Source organism: Cyprinodon variegatus, unplaced genomic scaffold (assembly GCF_000732505.1).
Source record: "Cyprinodon variegatus isolate N-32 unplaced genomic scaffold, C_variegatus-1.0 Scaffold241, whole genome shotgun sequence".
Lineage (NCBI taxonomy): Eukaryota > Metazoa > Chordata > Actinopteri > Cyprinodontiformes > Cyprinodontidae > Cyprinodon > Cyprinodon variegatus.
This window is the reverse complement of record NW_015150694.1, coordinates 645297-666672: the sequence shown is the minus strand read 5'-3', so window position 1 is coordinate 666672 and position 21376 is coordinate 645297. Positions and strand designations below refer to the sequence as shown.

General features: G+C 36.5%; 1 protein-coding gene across 1 annotated transcript; it reads right to left on the bottom strand.

Moving 5' to 3' along the window:
• Positions 1–13925: 13925 nt before the first annotated feature.
• On the bottom strand, positions 13926–20301 carry snrpc (small nuclear ribonucleoprotein polypeptide C). The gene is made up of 6 exons (XM_015381739.1): positions 20214–20301; positions 19663–19705; positions 19196–19304; positions 16376–16435; positions 14664–14765; positions 13926–14347 (listed from the first exon to the last, which is right to left on the bottom strand). Exons 1-6 carry the CDS (start codon positions 20219–20221, stop codon positions 14226–14228), a joined length of 444 nt encoding a protein of 147 aa, XP_015237225.1. The 5' UTR covers positions 20222–20301; the 3' UTR covers positions 13926–14225.
• Positions 20302–21376: the final 1075 nt, after the last annotated feature.

Below are 21376 nucleotides of genomic sequence, written 5' to 3'. Positions count from 1 at the left end.
TCTTCAAATTTTCAGTCGAAGTCTGCTCTCTTCTCAATGTTACAGACTGCAGCTTTAAAAGAGTTAAAGTAATTAATTGTAGTAAGCAAATACTCTCTTTTTATTTTTTAGGGTTTTTAAGGCACTAGTGGCTTGTTTTTTTGTTTTTTTTGGACAGTATGTTGACAGGAAAGGGGGTATGAGAGAAGGGGAGAGAGATGCAGCAAATGACCACAGGCTGGATTCGAACCCGGGTCAGCTTCGTCGAGGACTAAGGCCTCTGTACATGGGTTGTGTGCGCTAACCATTGCGTGCCACCATAGCGCGCCATAAGCAAATCCTCTTCAGGTACAAAATCAAACCGGGTACAGGCTGTTCTATTGCAGTATGTAAAGGTCCCCACTTGGATATGTAAATGTTGGTCAGAGATCCAGGTCCTCTCTTGGCAATTGCTTTAAAAATGATTAAAAATCAAATCTTCATTCATATTATGTCAATAGAGCTTTAAAGTACATTTTATTTTGGCTTTTTGCTTTTTCTATAAACTAGAAACAGAAGTCCTCTCTTGGCAGGATAGGCTGACAGTCCCCTGTTGGTAGGGTGGGCGTGTAGGTGTGAACAAAATGACAGATAAGAATCAACCTACAAATATAACATGGTCACAAGTTTAGGATCAAAGGTAGCAGAAGATGTGTGTGTGTGATTTTATGCATGCATCTGTGCACGTGTGTTTCTGTAAACACGTGTGACTGTTTGTGAGCAAGCAGGTTTAAATGTTTATGTTGAAGCCAGAGGCACACGAATGTGTTAGGTGGTTCTTTCACAGGAAACAATGAGTAAAGCCTTCTGTAAATATATGTGCAAATCTGGCTTAGAAAGCTTTTTCCAGAAAATACAAATGAAATCAAGTTTTCTAAGCAGAGATGACTTTATTTGTTTTATATTAATATGTTTTTTATGACTGGGGACATTAAAGGCATCATCACCCAGAAATCAGACCTCTTCATGTTAAGGCCTTTGCATTGGCTCAGTGAAAACCTCCTGGATAATCCAGACAGCAGGGTGTGTTTGTTTTTTTTTCATGTGGGCTCCATGTTCAAACCAGAAAAGCCAACAATGACGTTTAGATAAAATCCTCCTTTATTTACATAATTTGTGGAAGGGTAAAACGACATCCCTGTGTTATAACTGCAGAGTATATGAGGAAAAAAAAGGAGCACATGAGAAAAGTCATTTGTAAACTTTGAAAGTAATTTTTTTATTAGAACCTCACTTCAAAACCTATAAGTATGCCTTTAAATTAAAAGGACAGAGTGGACAAAGAGGGAATAATTGCTGGGTAATTATTCCACAGTTAAAACTGACAGTTTACAGCCAGGTCATTTCCAGTGTAACATCACCATAATAGCTGCCCTTGACAAGCTCCATATCCAGCTGGTACTGAAGATGTACGTCTAAATTATACTAATGGTATTGGCAGTCATGAATCAATCAGATCTGCTCAGTATATTCAGCTCTGAATCGGGAAATTCATTCTCAGCGAAGTGGAGGACAATCCATTTCCATTATGAGCCGGTTTTTCAACATAGATTCAGAACACAGGCTGAGAAAAAAAGACATGCATCACTGCTGACAGCTAAAGGAAATATATATATATATATCTATAAGACCTCTGACATACTCATGCTGCAAATTATTTTCTGTTTATTGTCGCACTGAGCTGCTTGTTGAACAAAACGGGTTCTCCAGCTGGCCTCCAAGGGGTGTACTGCCAAGCCTAAATCTGTCTTCATCTTTAGATACCAAAAGGCTTTTAGCCTTTTAGTGTCTGAACATCAAAGAGTTTGAGAGTAAGAAACCTCTTCCTCTTTAAATAGATCCTGCCCTTATCTCTATATCGAGACCATTTTTAGAAACAATTTTGCTCGTTGCAGGAATACAAGGCAACCCAAGCACTATGGTTTTCAAGTTCTCCTTGCTGTTTGATTTAAAAGATGAGATCACAGAGATTTCCTTTTGTTTTGGTAAGAATCAAATTTTACTTCTTTGTCTGAAAACCCCAGTAAGCAATACTGCAGTATAAAAAAAGAGAAAATAAATTAAAATAGAATTAAATAAAGTTAACTGATTATGACCCGTTTAACAAAATGATGTGGTTAAATCTCAAAATATGTTTTAAAGAACTGAGTAAATAATTTATAGCAAGCTTACTTTCTAACTTTAATCAATGTGGAGAAAAAAATGTTAGAACTTAACTTGAAGCAGTAATTGTTTTAATTTTTAAGAATGATTTTGTTCATTGGCCTATTTCTAATCAGATTTGTAAGCTTTATCAATTTTTCTGAAAAGAAGAAATACAGCAAAATACATTTACAAGCAAGAGCGCATCTTAAGGACAACTAAAAGCAAAAATAGCTTTAATGCAGCAAAGGGTAAGAAATGTTTATGGCTGTTTTGTTTTGTGCATATTCTACACCTATATTGTAGATAACATAAGAGAACATCAGAGGATAGAAACAAATTGAAGGGAAGCATTTAGTCTGGAAAACAAGTGCAAAATTTTCTTTAAGAAATGCTGTTCCCCAAGATTGTCATGATCTTGGCACCTTTAGGCTGGGTTCTACTCCTTTTTCTCTCATCTGCTTTGCTCTGCCCTGCACTCATTATCTCTCATCACACTCATCTGTTGCTGCTGCTATTTAAGCCTCCGGATCCCAGCCTTTGGTGCCAGACTATTCGAGCTTCTAGCGAGACTAGCTCTAGCGTTCCCTGTATTTAGTTCTGCAAGTTCATGACCTGTTTCTGTCCACGGTCTTCTGAGTTTTGGCCACTCCTGTTTTGCTCTGTTTGCCGGTCCCGTTTTTCTGGACGGTTACCTGGATTCCTCCTGTTGATGACCTTGGACCTGTCTTCTGACTATGGCTTGTATTAACCCTCCTGGATCCTTCAGTTCCCCTGCGTGCTCTGGCTGCTGCAAGATGCTGCTCCTCTTCTCTCCTGGATCTCGGGTACCGGCTCAGTAACAAGCTACAGAGTTCCGCTTCTCTGGACTTCAGCCCTTCTTCTGGGCTAGGACTAAACTTTGCCAGGTCTGTGGCTTTTATGGTCATAGTCGTTCCTCATTTGAGTTTTTTAAGTCACGGACCTTAGCCTCTACTCCTGCAGAGATTCCAGTGAGCCTGCCACAGCAGACGAACAGCCCCAACGCTTTGTTCAATAAACGCCTTTTAATATGTCACTGTCTGCCTCACCTGCATTCTGGGTCCTACTTTTGAGCCTTCTAACAAGGATGGCTTTATTCAGATGCATTCAATGATTCCCATGCTTAGATGGGACTTTAATGGTCAGATAGCATGTTTTTTTTTTTTATCTTAGAACAATTATGGTATCACAGTTTCCATTTGTTTGAGTTTTTCTCCTGCCTCCTTGGTAAACCCAAACCACACACTCTGAATTTATGTGATCTTTCTCTATATTTTATTACTAACAGAAAGTTTAGGAACATCTGAGGTAATCTTTGAAAGCTTTGTCATCCCTGAGGCCATTTAAGAGGTTCTGCTATACACTATTCTCAAACCCATCAACAGTAGTGTAAAATGTGTTTGCCTCCAGACAAAATTTTTCTGCTTTCAGATTATCAAACAGATTTTAATATTGACCAAAATATCCAGAGGAAAAACAAAAGAATCTCACTAGACATTAAATGCCTTGGATTCTGTGCCTCTCTACCTCCAGAGTGTAAATCCATATTTCACAAATGAGTTGGAAATCTATTCATATTTCATATTATATGATATTTCATATCATATTTCAATCTGAAATTTTGAGTTCCATATGATGTCTTCTTGGTCCAGCTAAGATGCTTTTCAAATAGTCTCTTAATGAGTGGCCTGAGACTGACAGCTGTAATCTGTGCTGTATATGTCTGTCTGGCTCTTAAAGTTATAACTTCAGAGCTTTAAGCGTTTTGAATCAGCCTTAATCTCTGAAATGGGCTTTCAACATGAACTCAACTCTTCCCATTTAATTGTGAGCCTTTTTCTTCCGCATGTTTCCTTTCTATTGAACTTTCCATTAATATGCTTGGATACCTCACTCTGAAAAGTCAGCTTCTTTAGCAATGGCCTTTCCTTTTGAAGGGCTGCCAGCAACTATCTGCTGGAGAAGACAAGAATCTTATCCATAATTGTATGGACCATTACATTAATGCTACTAAAAAGGAAATCATTTATTTATTGCCCTAGGTAATACTCTTCTTCTTTTTTTTTTTTTTTTTTTTGAAAAACATTACTTTGAGACATTAACTCTGTGAAATTGATATGTCACAAGGCATCATGTCCATTCATCATCTAACTGATACATGGGCATGTGTATGTTTAAAACAGACCAGGTTTGTGCAAATCAGATGGAAAAAGATGAATAAAACTAGACAGTTGGATACTTGCAGGAGCAAAGATCATAACCATTCATGTGACACAATACAACCAGGAAAGAAGACTGATTCACAAACTTGCACTCTCGACCTCCAGGTTCCTGGCAATTTATAGAACACCTTTTTTGTCAGAGGGGACCAGAGGAAAGCCACACAGGCAAAGGGGAATAAGACTTCACACATACAGACCCCTGCTAACAAAACTTGTAAACAGACAACCTTCATCCTTTGTGGGAATAGAGGTTTGCAGACATTCTAGCTCAGAGGAAACAGGGACATGTTTTATTCTGGAAGGAAAAAAAGGAGCAAAAAGGCCATGAAGCAAAGCACAGAGAAAACAAACACAAAACAAAAAATCAAGCTAGCAAAATAAGAAGTATTGATATTTAAAAAGCATATATAAGAGAACAATAAAAACTATAGATGACTTTCTTGGGATGAAGAAGGCATCAATTATTAACTAGTTTTATATGCTTGTATGGATGAGAGCCATATGGACGATGAGAAAAAAGATTTAAATCCTTCAATCAAGTTGGAGGTAAAATTAAATCAAATATTGATTTATACTTAAAAGAGGGTTACCTGTTTGTTTGAGAGTCTATCTTTTCTTATAGTTTCTTAAAAATCATATTAATACCCACCGGACATTAGGCTCCTATTTATGCATGTCCTGAAATACTTTAAGATCAAATAGTATTCATCATCGTGGTGTTTCAGTTTTGATGAGTCAAAATCTAAGCTCCTTAATTTTATTTTTATCCTGTAAAACCTGATGCAACTCGTATTATTAAAACACAACTGCAAAGTCCTTCCTTGCTTTCTTTGCACATTCGGTGTCTGCCACATTTTCTGAAACCCCTGTTCTACTGTGTAGAACAATAAATGACTCAAAAGCTGTTCATATTTTATTGCAACACTTTAATAACTCATTGAAAATGTAATAAAATCTAATTTATTGGAGCAGATTTATTCACTAGAGAGGCACGCAATCTTAAGGAATGATTGTTTCCATGAATATCAGGAGTTATGGAGCCAAAGAATCAGGTTAAAAAACACAAATGAAAATAACTAAAGCCTTTTTTAATCATTCAATCCCGGGGAAGGATGAGAATTCCTGGAAGTGTGTACTTTAGTCCAATATTTTGCTTTTCAGCCAGAAACTCTTTGGATTGAAACAAAGAATACACGTGTGTAAAAAAAAAAAAAAAAAAAAAACATTAATGAGAGGAGGAATATTGTAAGTTCTGATTTTATCAATATTAATGTAAAAACATATTTAACTCAGTCAAAAAATCTAAGTTATATATGGAGTGTTACTTGCAGCAATGTTAACTCCATACAGAATAGTGTGGAAAATCAGCTTACATTCACAATGTCCAAAAGGATAGAAATAAAAATGGATCAATGGATAATTTATGTTATTATTTGTATTTTACTTATGTTCCACAGTATCAGAAATAATGAAATCTTAAACTGTGTTACAGATAAAGCTCACACTAAAACAAGAGACAAATGTTATGTAATAAGAGCAACCTTTTTTAATTAATTTTTTTTTTTTTTTTAAGGGACAGTGTCAAGTCTCGGAGCAGTGGACCCAGTATAGAAAGAGAAAATCTGCAGTTATTTCAAAACTGTGGATCTGCAGTAACAGCGAGGACGTCTCAGGCAGGAACCTCCGCAGGACGAAAACTCAGGTTAGTGACCACGTTAATCTGATGGAGGATGATTATGTATGTATAAGTCACTAACCTGGTTTTATAATTTAGAACGAAGTAGGATCCAGCCCGTGGGCTGTCAACAAGATGCAGCAGGCGCCGCACAGAGTGTCGTAAACGCAGCAGCCCCAGAGGATGGTGAACGAGCAGAAGACCAGATCCAGGCAGGCGAAGGAGGGCAGAATAATCCAGAGGGCAAAGGCAAAGCTGTTAAAAAAGGAAATGGTCAGGATTCAGAACCAGGAGATGAGAAGTCAGAAGAGGTTCTGAACAGAAATCCAGGTCCGTGACAGGAAACAGCTCCAAGTTCAGCAAACAGGCAGAATCCAGCAGAAGTCCAAAGACAGTTTAGGCAAACATATCAGAATGGGAACAGGCAGGATCGTTGGTTGAGAGGCAGAACAGGTCAGGATCAGGTCATCAGAAACCCTAAGGTAACGTTGGAACAGTCTTACCACTGGCTCGAGAATAATCTCGTCGGATGATTGGAAGCATGCAGGGCAAATAGAGACAAGAGCCGGTGGATCAGATGAACGGCAATGAGGAAACGGGCAGAGCTAGGTAGGTGATTGAAAAGAGTAATCAAGGCAGTCATGAGCGCAAATATCATCAAAGAAAGTGAAACAAAACATAGTAAAAGAAAATCTTTGCTGTGATGAGATGACAAAGTATTTATAGTTAATACTAATTTTCAACAAAATTCACTGGTGTACTGTAAAGATTGCTCTAGATTGAATAATCATTCTGATCTTGACCTTTAGCTTTTATAGACAAGTTTCAATTATTTGTTAAATCACAAAAACTATCTGTGTAAGAGTTAACTTTCTTAAGAAATAAACTTGTTTGACAAAATAATGAAAAAGATGACTAACAAGTTTTATATAGTTCACTTTACATAAAGCTACTTTTAGTCTGAGATTGTTCATTACAACGCTGCTCTGCATGAACTGTGTCTGAGAAAACTGAAACTTAAGTTCATCTCTACCTTTTTTTTTTTTAGGAATCTTTTACCATCAAGAAACTGTACAGTGACAAAACATTACAACAGATAAGACCTGACTCGACAAAATAAAAGAAACCAGTGCTCCTTTCTAATGTTAAACTTCTAGCAGCTGTCTCTTGTAAAAGAGACTAGCTTGGTTCGGTTCGGTTGAACAATGACACAAAACTAAGGAGTCTTTCTCTCTCCTGTTGCAGACAGTTTAATGCTAAAAACTTGGGCATAATTCCTGTTGCTTCAAAATTTTTTTATTTTTTTTGTATTTTCATCTTACATTAAAATGGATCATAAAAGTTTCAACTAGACCATTAAAACAATCTTCCTATTTATATCTTGGAGCTGTGTTTCCAAGTAAAAAAAAAACTGAAGAGTTCACATTTTAAATCTTGCTCAACAAACTGCAGCTCTAAAGCGAAATTGTTTGTCATGTAGATTATTATTTCATCTCCAACTTATTTTCTTTTTCTAAGCTTTTAGTTTATCTGTGCCAAACATATAATCGATCTGCACTAGAGGGTATTTTAGAGTCAAAAATAAAATAATTTTTATTTTCAAGCAAAGTTATTAACTCATTAAAAGGCAGAAAAAACTGTTTGGTGTTTTTTAACCAGAGAAGCTGGTTGAATTATAAACACTAATGCTTTAAAGTTGCTCATTTCGGTTGCACTGCTGACCTCCTGTGTATAGGACAGTGATGCATAAACTGTCTGCCTGTTCCTGCTCACTTTAAAAACTCAGCTTTAAAGTACATAATGGTTTGCATGCAAATGATGACAGCTAAATATTTAACATGGTTATTTATATAACATGGCAGAGTGGAGCAGGGGAAGGAGAAACATGATGCAAACAGCTGGCGACGGGCAGGTGACCGCACGGCATGTTGCAAAAGGTTTACTCCTAAGCAGCTGGAAATATTATAGTTTTCTCACTTAGAATGTTTCTTTTAAGGGCAGTAACTTCTTCTTTAGCAATAGTTTGACATTTTGCTGAGGATCTCAAGAACACCTTGTCAGTAAACGTATGCTTTACATTTAAACTAGCTTCTTCTCTTGGGTCGTGCTGACAGTAAATCAATGGAGCAGGGAACAGAAATAACAGCGATTCCACCTTTTTTTCCTGGTCACTGACAAGATCCCCCTAATCGAATCAGACTTAACTAAGTCTGATGTCATTCACTGACAAACGAGCCCTAGCTGTGCACTACAGCATCTAACATCAGCAACTGGGATTACTAACTCTGCTTTGTTTTCCCGGAAAGTGTATTGTAGGGCATCTGCATGGGCCCTGGGGCCCAACAGAGCCCCTGCTAGCCAGCACAACCACTGCTTAGAAACAAGCATATTCAGGCATCTCTCCCTAAGGCCCTGGAAAATGGATATTGATCTGGAGCCATGACTAAATGGATTAAATTACAGAGTAGTGTTGGTAGCACGGCAGCAGAGAGAATGAGACAAGAGGGAGGAGGAGGAACAAGAGATGGCGAGGGAGATGAAACTAAAAGAAAAAGGTGGTATTGGAAGTCTACATTTTTTGCCTCACAGACTGATTTCTTTCTTGTGGACTCATTTAATCCACAGCTAAAATAGCAGCCATCCTTGCATGCCGTGCTTCCTAGCATCATCCTGGTCTTCATGCAGACAGAAGCCAATTGGCTCCAGAGGAACAGCTAGACAGGGGATTATCATCCTCCATTCAGCCAAGGCTGTTGAGTGGTAAGACTGCTAAGTGTGTGCTGGGAGCAAAAGAAGATGCTCTATCATGAATTCAGAACCTGAATAATCCCGCAGAGAGCGTAAATCTGGGCGAATCAGGCCGTCTGTCAAAGCCGCTTGCTACAAACAGTTAATCAATCATCAGACCCTCTTAAGCCTCACTCCTGCACAGCCTTGCTCATGGACCCAGGGGCTGCGGAGAATCGCTTTCTGAGTGTCTCTCCTGTGAGCGCTGATATTCGTGACATCTATGCATTCACTTGTGACAGGAATATCAAAGAGGTGAGTGTGAACTGCACTAGGAAAGTGTAAAACTGAGTGGGAATTGTAGATAACTATAAAAGAGGTTTAGTTTGCCCTATTTACCCTACAGACCCAAAGCAATGCTTTTATTTGAATGCTTCACCACAAAGTTCCCATTTAGAACAAGATCCAAGTAAGTAGTCGTTGGAGCAGACAGTCAACAGTGGGAAGAAACAGAACTCACATAAACCAGGACTTAATTTCAGCAGACTGCAATGCCACTGCCCTCTCTCCACATCTCTACGAAAGGAAAGATTATCTTAGCTATGACTCTGTGGAAGATCCAGATCCCACAGGGGAATTTTATCAACCCAGCTTCCCAGGCAGCTAAAACTAAAGATCCCCCAAGAGAAAAGAGAGAATATGGTTCAGCATATTCAGCGCCCGTGTCATTTACAATGAATTAATATAGCCCACCTGTATGTCTTTTTAATGCTAGCTTGTATGATTTTAGAAGCTAAGTTCATAAACTTTTACCATAGTTGAGATTAAATTAAGTTTTTACTTAAAACTTACAGATTTACAGTTTCTTCCTCATTATCTGCAGAGTAAGTTAAACATATTTTCTCTGTTTAACTGGTTAAAATTGTGAGCATTTATTGTCTTACGTTCCTGACATTAGCTCACATTATCTCACATAGACTATTTTAATAATAATAAAAATAATAATAATAATAATAATAAAAGCTGTTTTAAAAGAGAGAAGAAAAAAAAAAGATTTAAAGGGGACCAAAAGTTTTGCTAAAAAGAAATGTTTTAAGGCCTTTTTTAAAACACTCAGTGGATTTAGGTGGCATCATAACCTCTGACCAAGGCTTCTGATATTATCAGAATAGATGGTCTGTGGAAGATGGGAGAAGTTTGACTGTCCTGGAATTCATTGTGATCGTCCGGTAATTCAATAATGGCATGATGGTGGTAAGAGTGCTTGAACATGGAGATTAACTATCACTCTCGAGAGCAGTTACCATTGAAAAACAGGATTTACATGCCAGCTCTACCTTAGGAAGCCTCTAGGAGAATGTTTAGTATTGAATAAGCCTCAGCGATACCACGGTCCACCAAGAAGTTAACTGTCCAGCAAGTAAAAGTACTCACCACCCTCTTATATGACATCCAAAATAAGTTAACCACTTTTATTTGGGCTGTTGGCACAGACTCCGCCATATCAGGAGCCAGGACCAAAACCCAGACAAAGACCTTCCGAGATAAGCCTGCATTTATAATGTTTACATCCCACTCCAGAAAACTCAGATAGGAACATGTCTGAAAGCTGACCATCGAAATAGCTGCTATACTGGGTATATACAGGATATGTGCACAGTAAGATAATAAATCAAAGTTGGAGCAAATTCATAATCACTATTGTTGCAATGGTCAAGCTTTAAATATGATATGGATATATAAAAAACCCACAGAGTAGATACAGGTAAAGACAGTTTGTTAGACCTTTAAGAGCTCATATCTGTAAAACCAACACAGTGATCTTCCTACAAGAAATTGAATTGAGAAAGCTTCCTGGAGAGGTGGCGAAACGTCTTCAAATCTTGGAAACCAAGTCCAGTGGATATTTTTTGAATTTTTACGGAATTCCTACAAGAAAACATTTAACTTGAGTTGTTAAAAAGATCAGTCTTTTACTGAATGCTGAAAGGTTTTTGTCTTCCTGTTACGCTTCATTATAATCCAGATTTCCTATGATTTTATTAACTCTTGAACTCGAATCAAAAACGCTCTCCGCCACTCCGTTCCCTTCAGGGCAGCGCTCCCAATCATTGCTAAATTGAATATTCATAAAGGCTCCATGGATATAGGATGACACATGGGCGTCCGCCTATGCCCGACACACGCATGAAATGGGCATTAACATGGCTTTATTTCTGTCTCGTTGAGGTGGAAAACTGCCCGTTTAAATTATATTCAACAGTCCATCCTTTAAGAGGAGCCCATGGTTTCATGTAATTTGTGCAGGTCTCTTTGAAGATCATAATTTACAGCAGGCATGAGAAGCATCTCTCAAAAGTATTGTGATGTTAACAGCCTCATTAGTGCCTGGATTGACTTGGTTATAATGTTCCTCCATTCTGCAGTTATATGAAATCAGCAAACCCAGCGTAAAGCATATGGATATATTCCCTCAACAAATTTGTTTTTTTTCTACATACGTGGCCTAGAAATTTCTTAACCCACAGAGCTCCATGTCCTCTGGGTGTGTGAGATACAAAGAAATTTGACAGTCCATGGAAGCACAAAAATCAGTCACTGCACATCATTCCAGTGTCTTGGTTATAATTGAAAAGCATCGTGACTCTCTGGCTCCATCTGTTGAAGCTGCTTTATAGTTAAAGGCAAATGTTTGTGAACACACACAACCCAGCATAAAAGAGGGCACTGAAGTCTTGGAAGGCATTGTGCATACAAATGTCAGCTGGGATAACGATTCGCTGGCTGCAGATGATTCTTACATAAGACTCATAATTCTTCAAACACGCCTGGCTAAGTAAATTAATGAGGCGCTGGGTGAACTTTTTCATCCATCTACAGAAGAGATATTAGAAATATCCATCTGTTTTCAGCATTTCTCAGCCATATTTAGTGTGATGCTCATCTTGGATGTGGATACACTCTGTTCAGGTCAGGAGGCTATAGCAGAAATTTCTTAAACATCAAAATCTGCAGGCTGAGGGCACATGGCGCCCATTTAGGAGATCCTCTTTGTGTGTGCCTGTGCTGGGTTAGAGCTAATAAGATTTTTGACTGATAAACCTAAACAAAGCTCATTGAGTAGCATCAAATGTTTAAGTTCGGGATGTTTGGGAAGAATGAGTGAGAAACGTTCAGAGTGGTTGGGTTCTGATTGAACAACTATTGCAATCTAAAAGCATTAAATCCTCCAACCTTAAAGTAGAGATGTGTCCTGGATGCATCGGTTTCCCAGACAGCACAGCTTTGATCAAGCTTCGTCTTTTTTTATTACTCCCCTCTTTGTTCTTTGAGAGAGCGCAAATATTGTTTTTCCTACTGATCGATGTAGCATCAAGTTCAATTCTGAACAGACCTTTTAATTCTGTCACAGACTCCTGACTGCATCCAGCTGCCAACTGAGAATTTGAATTTGTGGGACGCAGCGTTTTGATGCCGACCAGATCATAAATCAATGTCTCTATAGATAACAGTAATGCCAACAGCCAGTGTTTGTTTACAACATAAAGGAATGAAAAGAAATTGTGGCATTGGCAGTAATTTGGAGCAAAACACCCACAAGTGAAGCAGAGGAGGCTTTGCAAATGAATAAACACATTTTAGAGTTTTTTTTTTTCCCTTAGCCATGGTAATACATATAGAAAAAAAATGTTATTGTATCCTTATACTAATGGTTTTAAGGTTAGTCTCAAAATCACTTAAAACCACTGAAAATGATCAACTAATTGAAAGTAGTGTATTGCATTCACCTGAAATAAGAAATGTGTCTTTTTTCTTAATTACATACTTTTTGTAAAAGTAAACAAAAACATTGCATTTCTACTTTAACAAGACACAGCAAAAAGTTTTTTTCTGAATTAATTAGATCAATTTGATAAAAAACAAATAAAGAGCTGTATTTTTTAAATTACAAAACTGAAAAGGGGAAACAACCATGCCATGACTAGCCTCCAGCATGCAGGTGACTTTGCAAAGTCAACAAGCTAATTATTGCATGTTCATAAAGAGACAAGAAATTCCCCAGTCTAAATCTTAACAGTAAAGATGTATTAAATTCAGCAAACAGGACATCGACTCTTGATACGAAATTTGCACTACCAACAGTAAAAGAACATCTAAAATGAAATAACAGCAGTATTATCTCGTTAATTTAGAAAACATTTACTTTAACTTTCTAACTTGTTTTTTTGTAAAAATGAAGTCAATTTAGGAAAACTGAAAATTTCTATTTATTTTAAATGATCTTGTTAATTCAGAAAAACAGACCATTACTTTAATTTTTCTAGGTGAATGCAATACGCTCCTGTATGAAATGGAAAACTTAATCTGACAAAATAAAAGAAGCAAACCAAAAAACCCAGAGTCCCCAAAGACTAAAGTTAGCAGGAACAAACAGATTTCAAAGTGATCTTGCAATGTGCATTTTATTACTCCGCTGGAATCGTATATTCAGTTCATCTTTCCAAACAAGGCCAAAATTCCCAGGTGTGAGAAAAATTCTTGACTGATTTTATACACGACTCATACTAAACCTAGTATTTAGAAATGTTACCTGCATTATCGGACAGGTTCTGACCTTACATGTACAGATGCATCCAAATAGGTTAAAATAACAGCAACTTACTAGTTTTAATAAGCTTCATACAAAAGGTGAAATTTCTATAAAATACTTAAATAATTTCTAGAAAATTTAGAGAATCTTGGGTTTACCATAACATTTGAAAAGCAAACAAAAAGTTAAATGGATCTTTGTTTATTTTTTGGGGCTGCAACATTTTAACAAAAAAAAAAAAAAACCCTAAACCACTAAACATTATTTGCCTAGAGATTGCATAAACTATTCAAAGTGAGAGCTTAAGTGAATATATTACTTAAGTAAATTTCTTAATTAAATTAACTGTTTGATATTCTTGTATATGGAAAGGTTCACGTAACATCTGCAAATTCTATTTACTAAGATTTCAAACTAGACAAGACAAATAAACAAAAGGCTTGAAAAAAAAGCACAAGACAAGTTTTCAAAGCATTGTTTTTATTTCTCACCAATGCTAGTGATATACAAAATCCTTTAAAACTACTGTGGAAAAAAAAAAGAAAAAAAAAGGAACTAACAACAAGTCTCACTCGCATTCACACTGAACAGTTCGCCTACGGAGGGAGAGATCATTCTGGAACCAAAAATGTAAAAAAAAAAGTTCTCAGATTGACTCAAATCGACTGAGTATCAATAAATATCATCATTAAAACAAAAATGACGACTAAAAGGTAAAGTTTATGTCCCAGCTGGATCAGATGGAAAACTTGCAATGAAAAAAATTGAAGGATCTTCCCTGGACAATATCTGTTCATGATAAAAACGAGAGCAAGACGTCCGCTTGGCCTTATCTGTCTGGCCGCGCCATGCCGGGCCTGACGGGCATCATCATGGGACGAGGATGACGCATCATATGTGGGGGCCCCGGCATCATCTGCATGGGTCCCCCCATGGGTGGCCTCATGCCTCCTAGTGACAGTGATAGGATACCAAGGTCAGTGTTTTATGCAACAGATCAGTATTAACAGATGACACCATTTCAATTATACACTGTATTGTTATAAGCTATCGGAGACAGAATTCTGTGATGTAAATAGGCTACATTAATATTCGACATGACATGAGAAACTCCAGAGCATTATTAACCACAATGTGAATAATCTGCTTTCTGCATGTGACCTTTTTAGGTGCCCCGGAGAATGGATGCTAACTTGGCTGCTCTGTGGAAAATATGCTTATCTAAAGCAAAAATGGGTGATAAACTTCAAAGGAGGACGTTTCTTACCAGGCCCACCAGGCATCATCCCATGGGGTGGAGGCCCCATCATGGGCATCATAGGAGGGCCTCCCATCGGCGGCGTTGGTAGCATGCCTGGGCGTGGAGGTCCTGTTATGTTACAAACAGAAAATGTGAAACGGCCACAACAGGGAATGACATTGCAAAGTGAGACCTGGAGGCACGATCATTTGAAGTTAAGGAAGAAAAAAAAAACACATTGTAAAATTTTAAACTACATTTACAATTGAATATAGACATAATCCAGAGTTTAAAGCCAATTCTCCTGTGGTTTGATTGGTAATCTAAATACTTAAACTTAATTTTAACTCAAATGCATGATATAAATCATCACTAGCATTTTTTTGGCTAACAAAAATTGACCAACAAAAGTTTCCATTGGTTCAATTTGAGTTTGCTGAGTTTAAACGACACGCCTCCAAATTAGCTTTTTTTGCAGTTAAACACACTAAACTGGACCTATAGGGCATTTCATGAGACATTTTTTGTAAATCCTTATCGTTAGGATTATTCTTTGTTATTCATATATGCTTGTCATATATGCCCTGATATTACCGTACCTATAAGCATAGTAGATGTTTAACATGTCCATTTCTCTGAAAAGGAGCGACTTTAAAGGGAATTTAACATTAATTCCCTTTAATGACCCCCCTTTGAGACATAGACAGGTTTGGGGCATTGCAGGCTGACAAAAGAAGCCAAACGACCCCCATTCCAAAGGGGTGGACCTGTTTGTCAGTTTCAATATGAATGTTGTCTACACAAAAACAAGGTTTTGTTGGGCTACTGTATAAAACTCAATGCCATTTCTGACATTTTAATTAAAAAAGCTTCCTGGACGGGAAATAAAACATCTTCACACTTGGAAACAAAGTCCAGTGGGATGTTTTTTTAAACTTTTTTGGAATGACTATATCCTGGATGACTGAGAATCTTCACCAACATACCAAGGGTTTAACTCTATAAAGTATAGCGGCTAATTCACAGACAGGTCAAATTTCTTAACAAAGAAAGCTATGGTAGTGCACATTGATTTGTCCTTTATAACACTGCATTAACTCAATATATCTGAGTCAGTGATGTCTCATCATTTACAAACAACATGCCTAAGATGTGATTATGTCTGATGTGATGATGTGACTCAGCATATATATTATTTTATTAACCGTTATTCAGGGATCTTCACTAACAAAGCAAGGCCAGTAAGGACTGCTGTACATAACCTGAGACACTTTGCTGGTCTTAGTAAGATTAAATTCTGTTACAGCTGCAGTCATGTTTTATAGTCATTTAATATGTATAAATTGTTATGTGTCGTTTAAAGAGTTCGTCGAGTGATCTCTTCCAAGAAAGAATCTGGGAGAAAGCGCTTAAAGATGCAAGTACTATAGCTTTCATTTTTACACCATCTTACTCTTCAGTCAGTTAAAAATGTTGCAGCTTTATCCAACTGCTGACTAATAGTCAAAAAGTTGTGTTAAAAAGGTAAGTGTATTTAGAGCCATCTTCACTCTGTGCTGATGGACATTTGGAGTCGCCAAAAAAAGATAATCTGAGATAGTTTAATAGATCCGTCATAATATTGAACAGTTTGCAAAGATGTTTCTATTGGATTAAAATGAAACTCATCATTTTCCATGTAAAACTACAAAACCAAAGATCTGTAACAAATTTCACCGTTACAGAAACGACTGACTCACCTGGGGGAGGACCACCAGGGAACGGTGTGGGAGGAATCTTTCCCTGCTGAAATGCAGCCGCTGGTAAGAAAAGCAAAGAAAACCAAATGCATTAACAACACAAGACAAATATTTCATCATTTACTGTATAAAGAGCAAAAGAACATAGGCTTTCATTGGCTTTGTTATGATTTAATGTTACCCTTATAACGACAGGGTCTTTAACGTTCAGCATAGTAAATCCATCATGTAATACCATTGTCTGCAGCAGCTTTACTGGAGGCTAAATGAATGGTATTACCAGTAAAGCAAAACATTAAGGTGCAAAGGAAGATCTTTGTGTTGTAAAGAAGCATTTCATTTCTGAATGTCACATTCCTCCACTGTGGATCCAAACTGTACATTAGCTTTGCATTACATGTGTGGATTAGCAGTCTGTAATCCCGGAGGGGGAGAAAAAGAAACTTTTTAAAGAGGCCAGTGTTTGGGAAGAGAGCTTTAAAATCCCACGTGTGCTGCAGAAAGCTTGTGCAGAATATGCAAGCCTTTTAGTGTCCATGTCTGACCACTTGATTGAATATAGAGGAGAAAAAGAATGAAGTGCTCGGGTTAATGAGAGGGAACAGCTGACTGCAGTTAAAAGAAAAGATGGAGTGTTTCTCTAAATCATGTCAAAGACTCTGCATCAAACTGAACATATCAATGCGTTTTTTTTTTGCACCATGTTTTTTTTTCCCCACATGCTTACATTTGATCACTGCTGCACTTACAGAAATGGGAATGTCATGAGAGCTGTACAAAACAAATGTATTTTGTTTGTCTAAGTTACTGGTCAGTTTCATGTTTAAAAATGGGATGAAATAGAAATAGCTCTTTTGTTGTTAATTCCCATCAAAAGTCTTGAGATATTTAGATACTAAGGATTAAAAATGAAGCAGTTTTTTTGCCAGTTCGGGTTTTTTGACCATACCAAACCAGTTTGCATCACTTCTGAAGAATGGGAAGCCAACATAGTGAATAAACATACTGAAACAGGTGGCGATGAAAATACTAAGGAATCTTTGTCAAGTGAGTGCATTACAACTGACGACAAACAGAATCCCGTCGAAGAACATTTCCTGGAACTGCTGCCCCATATGTTGGAGCCTGACGAATCACCGTACAAGGAAAGCAGCAAGGATTTTTTCAAACATTCAAAGAGCCCACTAGGTTCAAAAGCAACCCATTGCTACACATCTGTGTCATTAACCCTTTCATGCATGAATTATGATAGTATATGTTATGATTTTTTTACCAAGTGTTTTTATTACTCTTTATGAATGAAAAAAACATTTTCATAAATTTTTAAAAAAAATATATACTTTCTTTAGGGAGTTGGTAACATGTCCACTTGGGTGGACAATGCGCATTTGTGCAACTGATATAACCTTGTTTTGTTTTGTTTTAAAGAAAACTATTGTTACTTGATGTCCCCATATTTTTTTACCTGCAAGGATCGCCTAGAATAAAAGGAATGAGCAGATATTCCTCTCCCTCAATGCTCCTCTGTCGGCCTTTTTTTTTTTTTTAGGAAAAAAAAGTCACTTGCAAAGGCTGACGAGTAGGTGGCAGTTTGACAAGTGGCAGGATGATACATTAGCGTCCACTGTAGTAACATATGTGCAAATGTGACATTAAAACATGTTCATTTAAGAGAAAACAACCATTTAATAACTGTCCACTGTAGTGACCACTATGCATGAAAGGGTTAAAAAAAGCAGCAAAAATCTGTTGATCAAAACCATCTCTTAAGTTCCCGTTAGGCCAAAGCCGATCAACCGGTGTGACACTACTGGCCTCGTGGTCGCAGTCGAAGAATTTGGTTGCAAAGACAGTCGCTATTGCCGATTCTTCGATTTGGCTGAATGATCTATGAACCTTTTGTTTGCCATTCGTTAATGATAACTGTCCAGCGAAAAAAAATGAAAGCTTCATTAATTTTATAAAATAAATTTTCATCCCATCTTTAAACTAGGTTTCCTACACTCAAAAAGCGGCATCTTTCGGTGTTTTGGAGTTTCATTTTCACAATTCAAATATAGATTTAGACTTTTACATTTCAATTCTATTAAGTTCCTATATTTATGCCAAGAGTTATTAAGTAAAACTTTTTTTTCCCATCAAACAAAGACTCAAACGATCAGAACCTGTTTTTAGTCCAATGCATTGACATCATTTGGAGACAAAACTTTACAGAATTCCGTAAAAGTAAAAAAAAATCCACTGGACGTGGTTTCCAAGATTTGTAGACGTTTCGCCACCGCTCCAGGAAGCTTTCTCAATTCAAGTGAGAAAGTTTCCTGGAGATTTCAGATTTAACTTCAGATTAATTTGGGATAAGAAAGCTAATTTCCTTTACAAAGTAAAGCATTATTCAATTTGCTATAAAGTCCACTATATAGTCCCCATTGCATGTGGACACAGTAAACTTGTATGAGCTATGAGAGCAGTACATTTTAAACAGGATGTGCACGAGGAGAAATGGGCTTGTGCAAGCTCTTGCAAGTGCATTTTATTTATTCTTTTTATTGGAGGGGCCTTTTAAAAGTCCTCCACAATACCTTTAAATAACAGTTAATAGTTTTTTGTTAAAAAAAAAGACAAACAGACAACAAATATTTGCACCCTTAATAAAACTTTACTGCATAAAAAACATTTTTGTTTGAAGGCTGACCCTCTATGAGTAAAACTTATGCTTACATTGCAGCAAAAAAAAAAAAAAAAAAGTACTACAATCAATATACATGAAAATGTGATTAGAGTTGCTGGCATAAACAGATCCTTGAACAGATATTGACTTACTTGTTTTATCAATCAAGCTCTGGGCTTGCTCTTCCATCCATTTCTGGTAGTAGTCTTTCACATTTTCTTTGTGTTTTCGGCCACTGCAGTGCGTCTTCCTCACTGAGGGCTAAAACAGGAGGAAAAAAAAAAAAAAAAAGAGACTGGTTTAAACAAGTGAAAGTACTTAGTGTGAGCTCTGGAGCAATGACCTATGGATGTTTTTTTCTTTTTTTTTTAGAGATATAATTTGTTGCATTAGCTGTATAAAAATAAAAAAAAAAGGTTTATAGTTACTATTTTTTTTTCATTATTAAACTACGTATGAGTCTTCACATGAATAACTTTATTAATAGAAGGAATACTGTAATTAGAACATGGACAGTAATTAATCAATGAATGAATGACTTTTTTTTTTAAAGTCACAAATTGTAAACCTATTAGAAAAAACATAATCAACAAGAATGGTGGGAACAACTGCCACTTACCGAATCGTGTGTAAGGTAAGTATCACAGTAGTCACAATAAAACCTTGGGATAAAAAACAAAAGCAAACCTTTATGTCAGTAAAGACAAATGCATCGATATCTACATACCGTTAGCATTTATGTATTTATTCTCATGATTTTTCTTTTATATATTATTAATAAAAATCAGTAAAACTACTACTTTCATTATGAACCCAGCAGCAGCAACAGAGGGGGACATACACTTCGAATGCATTTAGTAGAAACACAAATATTTGCGACAAAACAATTCATTCGTAATTCAATTATTTTTAATTTACCACGATACATATGAACAGATTAACATTTAACGTATTTGTTTGATCGTGTTTCTCAGTTGACCGATGCAGACCACCGAAAATAGTTCCAGCAAATAGACACATCCCAAACAAAAACGACTTCAATGTGGGATCGAACATTTCCGGAAACAACTATGTACAGCCCGTAATATAAAAATCCAGCTTAAGTATTTCACGATTAAACTAAGAGAAAAATAATAAAAACTGGCACAAAGAATATATTTGGGAACTTACTTCGGCATGATCTCAGCAAGCTACGAGGAGAGCGCGGTTCCTGTGCTCCCGCAAATACTCTCGAGCAGATATAACGAAAGGCAAAAGTAGTTCCGCTAGAAAACGCGAGCTGTGCACGGAAACCTGAATTGATTAAATAAATAAATAAATAAATAAATAAATAAATAAATAAATAAATAAATAAATAAATAAATAAATAAATAAATAAATAAATACTGATTTTTATGTAGAAAATGAACAAAAAAGGGGAAAAAAAGAATACCCCAGACATCTGGCACATTCCCATCTTGGAAAACACTCATTATTCTGGTATATCATATATGTGTCCTTTACTTTTAGATCAGCAGAACACATTGCAACAGGCAAACTGATGTATAGTTGGAATGTCTAATATATACACCACGTTTTATTTGAAATCAAAAGGAAAATTAGAAAATAACATATTTGTTTTGCTATAATCTTTTGCTGCTGTAACACCACAGTTTCCCCATTGTGAGACAGTAAAGGTATTTTTCTATTCTACATTTGAATTTGATGTAAATTTAAAAAGCATTTAAATTGAAATTTGGGCTTTGACAGATGTTTAAGTAACTAAACAAAAAAATAAGATAAAGATATAAATCCTTTGATTTCGCAAATTGATTAATCTGTTGATTTTTTTTAATGATCAATTAATAATTGGATAGCAAAAGGTTTCTTAAAGGAGACAAGGGTTAGAAATTAAACCAAGTGTTTAAAGGCTTTTCCACTTGAGGAGTGCATGTTAGAGTATTTTGACAGATGAAAAAGATTTTTATCTTAAATGCAACACATTTTGTTTTTTACAATTTTGGTATAATTACAGCTCTAAGTGGTTTGCTCTGTCAGCTAAAGGCACATTTTAGAATCTCTACACTCCAATTAATGGATTAATTGATTACTAAATCAGTTGACGATTATTTCAATAATCGATTAATCACAATTAATCCAATTAATTGTTTCAGCCCTAGATACTTTGTTATTAAGACACCTAACCCTTTTATTATTACAAATATTTTATAATAGAATTCATTACACTGTCAGAAGTACAAAGCAATGAAATTCACTCTCTGCATTTAACCCATCTCTTTGGGGAGCAACAGTGGGCGGCCATTGTGTGGTATCAATTACATTTTTTTTCTCTC

Bases quoted from the DNA above. Each gene is read 5' to 3' on its own strand.
- snrpc (XM_015381739.1), bottom strand. The intron at 19,305-19,662 runs GTAAGTGGCAGT...CTCCTGTTTTAG, and splicing joins CTTACCTTACACACGATTCG to CCCTCAGTGAGGAAGACGCA. The intron at 14,348-14,663 runs GTAAGAAACGTC...CACTGTCACTAG, and splicing joins GATGATGCCTGGTGGGCCTG to GAGGCATGAGGCCACCCATG.